Raw genomic sequence first — 7,155 nt, forward strand, 5'->3', positions numbered from 1 at the left:
CGAAGCTGTGGGAGGTGAATTTTTCCAAGTAACATAGCTAGTGAGTGGGCAAATCAAAGTGGCTTGTTCATCATTACGTTAACTATGCTCACTTGCTGGATGATGATGAATGAACAAATATATGTGCAAATAACCACAGCAGTGGACACTCAACCAATAGTGCAGAGTCCAGACAGACTGACACTAGGTCACCCCATCTGATCCACACTGGCACCATTCCCAGCTCTTTCTGTTTCCAGAAAGGTCAGAGACAGCGAGGGAGAGGCGCCTGGCGTGAAGTGCATGGACGGCCTGGGAAGCCCCCTCCACCCGGGGAGACGCCCCGAGCCCGCCTGAGCCACGCCCCCAGAAAGGTGACGCACTGCGACACAAAGGCGGGGCCTGCGTGGGGAAACGACCTAGGTCATAAGAGAGGGCGGGGCCTCTCCAGAGGCCTGTGAGCTGCCGCGGAGCTCGGCCCTCGCGTCGCTCTGCCCCCAAGGAGAGTCGGCGCCACCATGGAGGAGTACCACCGCCACTGCGACGAGGTACCTCCCTCTGCCGCCTGGGAGCTCCCCCCTCCCCCGCCCACTTCGGCGCTGGATCCCCACCGTGTAGTCTCCCGGCGCGAGGCGTCCCGGAGGGTTGGGGTGCGGCGTATTCCAAGCCCGGGTCCTTTCCACAGGAGCGGGGATCCGCCCTGCCTGTCCACGTCCCCCCACCCCTAGGTCCTGAGGGTCGGATGAGAGTCGGGGTGGCAGGGGCGACCGGGAGCGCTTGGATCAGGCGGTGAGGTTAGGGTAGGGCCGGGGGTGGTGCCTGACTTGGGGTGCGTGGGGTGGGAGTGGGGGTGCCTGGAGCCGCCCTTCTGCAGGGCCGCCTTGGAAACCCGTCTCCCTACTGCTTCCTCCGCCCCTTGGCGTCCCCAGAGCAGGTGCTGCAGCCCCATGCTCCAGACCCAGGTGGTACAGCCACTCCCGCTCCCGGGAACTCTCGCCCGGGTGGGCTGGAATGAAGTGCTTTGTGGATTAGGAGCCCTTGCTTACTGACTCAGGCTTCCCTAAGTCTCATTAGAACCCCATGATGTCACTTGTTATCTTCCTGTTACTGATGGCGATTCTGACTTTTCGTGGCGGCTAAATGACTTGCCCCAAGTCAAAACTGCCGGGAATGACAGATGCTTGATTTGAACCCAGGCCCCTGACCACACAGCTACAGTTCTTGCTTCATTTTAACCACTAAGAGGATGAGGCCTGCATAACTTATGACAGCTTGCAAGGCAGAATAGACAAAGACGTTTTCTGTCTAGTGGTAGCCACCTGTGAGTGGTGCAAGAAAATAAAAGTGGGCACATGATGGAGGTGCAGCACAAAATGATTTATTCTTAGATCCCTGGAAGGGGCTTCTGGTCCAGTGGGAATCTTCAGGATGTGCACTTCTGCAGAAGCTAAAACCACATTTAAATGAATTAGTTCTGTGATGCAGGTAGCATACTAAAGGTGAATGGTAAAGTATTCTAATTGCAGAAATAAGGACTTAAGGCACAAGCAGTTCCATGGCTGGTTCCTTTTCAGGCATATCCCCCAACAAGTATGAGCCCCTTGACTCCTAAGAGGGTTCTTTCCTGCAGTACTTGCATATTTTTAAAAAGAAATAAAATTACATGTGTTGCCATGGCCACTAAGTATATCCAGATTATTAAGTGACTTTTAAAATTGAAGTGAAATGGACATCATTTGATTCCTAGGCCACTTTTGAAAGTGGATGATGACGTGATTTTAAGGTGAAATGATAATTTTAATAGGCTCAAAATGTGAGACTTATTTTCATAATACTCCTAAATATTTAGGGTATTTTACTCCTTTGTTATTGGGGAATTCTGTGTGATCATTACGTGACTTGAAAAAATTTTAAATCTGTACTCAAGGTCATCATCTCAGAAGTTACTTGTTTGAACTAATTTTAAGTTGTATAGTGGTTTTTACAAAAATGCTAATGTTGTAAAACACCTAAAAACATCTCCATGGAAACAAATCATGTATTGCCTGAAGTGTCTTGGTTTAAATTTCAGTCTTATCATGTAACCTAGTTCTGTTCTCTTGGACACTTGAAGTCATTGATAGCTGCTGTTAATTCAGGATTCTAACAAGCCACACCAAATAAAAGACTAAGTTGTCAGACCAATTTATAATCTTAAAGTGATATTAATTTTGAATGATCAAGCTTTTCCATAAACTTTAATTTAAGAAAGCCACATTTTTGCGTAGCATAAGTTAAAAACAAAATTGGAAATAATCTATTAAAGCATTCTCTTCTCAGGGACCACTTTATTCTCTCACTTAGCTGAAACCATTTCCTATATACTGATAACACATACATCTTTTTTTTTTTTTTTTTTTAAAGATGACCGGTAAGGGGATCTTAACCCTTGACTTGGTGTTGTCAGCACCACGCTCAGCCAGTGAGCAAACTGGCCATCCTTATATATGGGATCCGAACCCTTGGCCTTGGTGTTATCAGCACCGCACTCTCCCGAGTAAGCCACATGCCGGCCCACACATACATCTTTATAACCACTCCTGCTTATTTCCTGAGCTTCACAATACAATGATTCTCAGTCTAGGACATTCATCAGAGTCACTAGTACAAAGCACTTTTTAAAAAGTTGTAGTGGCCCAGGCTCTGCCCCAGACCTAATGAATCAGAATCTCCAGGGAGGTAGATGGGGAAAGCAGACTGTATCTTTAAATGTTTGGTGTAGGATTGGCAGTCTCAGTAGACCTGATGCCCCTTATCACTACGATCTCCTGTCACTAACACCTGTCTAGGCCAGCCTAGGGTATTCTGTGTATCTACAAATAAAAGGAAGTCTGTGTTGAAACCAACTTTATCTTTTGTTTTCCATTTAGGTTGGCTTCAGTGTTGATGAAGTCCACAATATTGTCAAAGAGGTGAGTTATACATTTTGTTCATCTTGAAGCTTGCTGCATTTGGTGGAAATTTTAAAAAGCTATGTTTCAACTTCTAATACAAGGTTAGAAATGTTAGTGTTAAAGCAACAGGATTTTAAATATCTATTCCCTGACTCTTTATAGGAGTGCTTCTATGTTTTATTGTCAGCTATCAGGCATCCCGGGGCTTACTCTGAAAGAGATACTTAAGGACTTTCTTAGTCTAGAAAATTGGTTTGCTGTTTTTTAAAATTGATGCCCCATCTTTTGACTAAAACAACTTTTATTCCAGTAAGCCAAACATTATATTAAATGTTAATGCTATGTATATATGTTTGCGTATATTTATATGTATATATATACTTTTTTTTTTTTTTTTTAAAGATGACCGGTAAGGGGATCTCAACCCTTGGCTTGGTGTTGTCAGCACCACGCTCAGCCAGTGAGCAAACCGGCCATCCCTATATAGGATCCGAACCCGCGGCGGCAGGAGTGCTGCTGTGCTCCCAGTGCCGCACTCTCCCGAGTGCGCCACGGGCTCGGCCCTATATACTTTTTTTATAACATACAATATATGTGTACTACAGGGTACTTCAAAAAGTTCATCGAAAGATTTGTATTACCTTTTATTCTTTTTTTTCCATGTACCCTTGTATATATGTATGTTATATCAAATAGGTAAAAAGACCCTAGAAATGTCTGCCTTTGGACATTGTATGCTTTTTGTAGCCCAATATAATTATAAGAATAATCACTTAACATCTTTTAGACATGAATACGATAATAAATCAAAATATTAAGAAAAATATTTGAAATGTGAAATTTGGTCGTCCTGTTAGGCAAATAGAAAAATTGTTCTCTTTGGGCCGGCCCGTGGCTCACTCGGGAGAGTGTGGTGCTGATAGCACCAGGGCCGCGGGTTCGGATCCCATATAGGGATGGCTGGTTGGCTCAATGGGTGAGCGTGGTGCTGACAACACCAAGTCAAGGGTTAAGATCCCCTTACTGGTCATCTTTTAAAAAAAAAAGAAAAAAGAAAAAGAAAAATTGTTCTCTTTGTGAATCAATTCTGGCAAAAGAACTTTAGTTATTCTAGTGGTATCACATACAGACTACACTGTGGGCAAGGTGTTTATGAACACTTTAAAAGTCCTGAATCATCTTTAACTCTGCCAAATCCTAGAAAAAAACCTGAGCTGGCCCAGAAGGCAGGCTTGCATGGCTGTTGGGGGCCTTTGTCCTAGCAGGCCCTGATTGCATTATGCCTGGGCTGGATTGGCTCTGCCCTCTGAGCACTATTTATTTCATCAGTTCGTCTAGAGACAGTGCCTCACCTGCCTGAATGCTCTGAGCACCAGCTCACCCAGAGCTCACCCAGAGCTCATCCAGGTCCAGCCTTGTATGACTAGGATTGACTCAAGGTTTGAAAAGTCTATACAGGCACCTGAAAATCCTGCCATATTTTATAGTTCAGAATCATGTATTAGAACTTTGTAGCCCAGGAATATTTAATTATTAAAAGCAGAATGCAAATGTTTTCAATACCTCGACAATGTAAAAGAACAAATGAGGGAAATTGGGAGATTGCGGAGGTAATGAGAAGGGCAGGAGTGGTAACAATCTCATTTTTCAAAACAGAAAGTCAAGAAAGACTGTCGTTGCTTGATAAAAACATGAAAGGATGTTGGGGTCTTTGGGGATCCATTTTAATAGTGCCGTTTACCTTACCCAAGTTGTAAACCAAATGAGAACACAAAAGAGTCACTAGAAAGAGAACAAAATACCACCTTTATTACTGGTAAAAACTAGGTTGACTAGTATAGCTTATTTTGCTAATTCCTGCTTAGTTCAGATCTTGGAAGAGGCATCCAAGGGAAGGTTTAAGTCAGCAGAGAGAAACACCCAGGCTGGTGACTTTCATTGGTGTGGGTGGAGAGGGAAGGAGAAACCAAGACATCTGGCAGATTGGCTTTCCCAAGTGAGAATGGTAGAACAATGGTTTGTCACCCACCAACCAGGTAGCTCACTCCACCTCCACGGGGAGGAATAACTGGGGGAACAAGAGGCCAGTAATGTTAAAGAAAAATCCTCTGTGTGGAAGGATATATCAGAAGTGGAAAAGAAACACATTCCTTACAGTGTAAATACGTTGAAGTAAAAATTGTGAATTTACCATCTTGAGAGAAGGAGATGGGAGGGACATAGCAGGTGGTCTGAGGGAACTAAATTTTCATCTGTTATAGCAGGTGTTCTATGGATGTTGTCTGTAATTCATAAATCAAGAAATAGTGATAGAACCATTAACTGGAGATGTGTAAATAACCCTTAGAAGAAATAAAACAAACAATTTTATACTGAAGGTGTTTTCTCTGGGGAATGGGACTGGTGATAGGAAAGAAAGGATGGAGAGGGGACTCTTGCTTTTCATTGTAAGCTCTTTTATTCCACTGGATTTAAAAAACCATGTCTACTTGTATGTGATATTTTGATGTTTTATTAAATTAAAAGAGCCATGCTTCTTAAACTGGAATATAAATACTTGGCAGTGACTAGGTGGTGCTAGAAGCCACTGGATGCATTTTAGAGCATCAGTTTTACTTAAATATTTGCAAGAGGGGATTAAACAATACAAGTAATTTAACTGAAAACTTTTTAAAAATAAAAATTTTGATACATTCTAGAGTCATAAGCAAGCTTCACTTGAATTTTTTATGTGAAATATGAGACTTCAAAGAAGTCTCAGGTTTGCTACAGATTACTTTTCAGCTACATGTCTGTCCTCTTCCCTTCTCTCCTCCCATGAGACAACTCTCTTCTGCTATTGGAACATTTCCTTTGAGGCATTGGAAAGGCTTGAAAGTGAGCACTGTTTTAAAACATTCCAGCACTTCTAGATGATTACATAACTTCAGCAGTTATTTCTGTTTTCCTTATCTCTTTGCTGATCTTATTTTCTTTCCTTTGATTCTTAGCGCTGAGCCCCTATGCTAATATATTTTTCCTGCTGAACTCTTAGAGCCACTCTTTTATCAGTAATATGCATACATTTTATTTATTGTTAGTAATGGAGTTTGTCCCCCCAAAAAATCCTCATACAAAAAAGTTGTTTACAAATGAGATTAACTTGAAGCTTACTGTAAAGTATATTTGCTTTAGGAATCCCAGAGAGTATATCAAAGCCAATATTGTTTCAACAACAAATATTTACTGAGTACCTGCTATGTGCCCAGGTCCTGAGTTAGGCCCTGGGAATATAGAGCTGTTTAAGGATCTCATTCTCTAGTGGGCCTCCTGGTTAATGGTAATTAATTAGGCTACATGTTAATTAACAGTAATTAGTAGGGCTATTTACAGTGGCACCCAAACCCCATGGTGTTTTCTGTTGTTTAGAGCAGAACTTAGAGTGGTGCTATTGCTAACCTGGAAGAAAAATGAGTGCTCTTTCTTTCCTATTAAGAAAAAGCAATCTCAAGGGAAGAAGAGGTTTGCCCAAAGGTCATCAGCTTGGTAATTTTAAAGCCAGAATTAAAACACTGCTCCCCTGACCTTCAGGCCACTGCCCCTCTTACTCCATCATGTTATTGAACTTTCATAATTATTTGAGCAAAATTACTTTTTTCAACCCTTCTAAACTATTTAATTTTTCTTTTTACATTTTATCATTAGTGAAGATTTTATACTATCCAGCTTATAATTTCATATTAGTGTCTTTATAACTCTTTACTGTAGTCTAATTGTAGTAAATGAAAGCTGCATGTGTGTGTTTGTGTGTGTGTTATTAAGGTAAGTTCTAAAAATCAATTGAATAAGTGTTTTATTATCCAGGCTCTATCACTTGAATATGAAAAACAGTAGTAATAATGACAATGATAATAATCATTAACATTATTTTTGGGCTTACTCTGCTAGTCACTGTTTGAGTGTTTAGCATTCATTATCGCACTTCATCCTCACAACAACCTGATAAGGTGATGCTGTTATCCCTACTTTAAGGATTGAGAAAATAGGGGTTTTTTTTTTTTTTTTGGTTCTTTTTTCCGTGTCCGGCAACGGATCGCAACCCTCAGTGTTGCCCCCGTACCGGACCGGGGACCGGCAACGGGATTGCAACCCTCGGTGTTGCTTCCGTGCCTCGCTCCGCCAGTGAGCGGGAACCGGTCTGTATGTGGGATCCGAACCCTCGGGCGGGAGCGCCGCCGCGCTTCCCAAGCGGTGCACTATCCAG

At 42.3% G+C, this 7,155-nt stretch overlaps 1 protein-coding gene across 1 annotated transcript in view; it reads left to right on the forward strand.

The window, feature by feature from the left end:
- Positions 1-370: 370 nt before the first annotated feature.
- Positions 371-7,155, forward strand: part of DYNLT3 (dynein, light chain, Tctex-type 3) — a 10,581-nt gene continuing 3,796 nt past the window's right edge. The window contains exons 1-2 of the mRNA XM_008576596.1: positions 371-527; positions 2,889-2,930. Of these exons, the coding sequence (XP_008574818.1) occupies positions 498-527; positions 2,889-2,930 (72 nt within the window). The 5' untranslated portion in view covers positions 371-497. The remainder of the gene's footprint in view (positions 528-2,888; positions 2,931-7,155) is intronic.

The sequence above is a fragment of the Galeopterus variegatus genome, unplaced genomic scaffold (assembly GCF_000696425.1).
Source record: "Galeopterus variegatus unplaced genomic scaffold, G_variegatus-3.0.2 Scaffold1371, whole genome shotgun sequence".
NCBI lineage: Eukaryota > Metazoa > Chordata > Mammalia > Dermoptera > Cynocephalidae > Galeopterus > Galeopterus variegatus.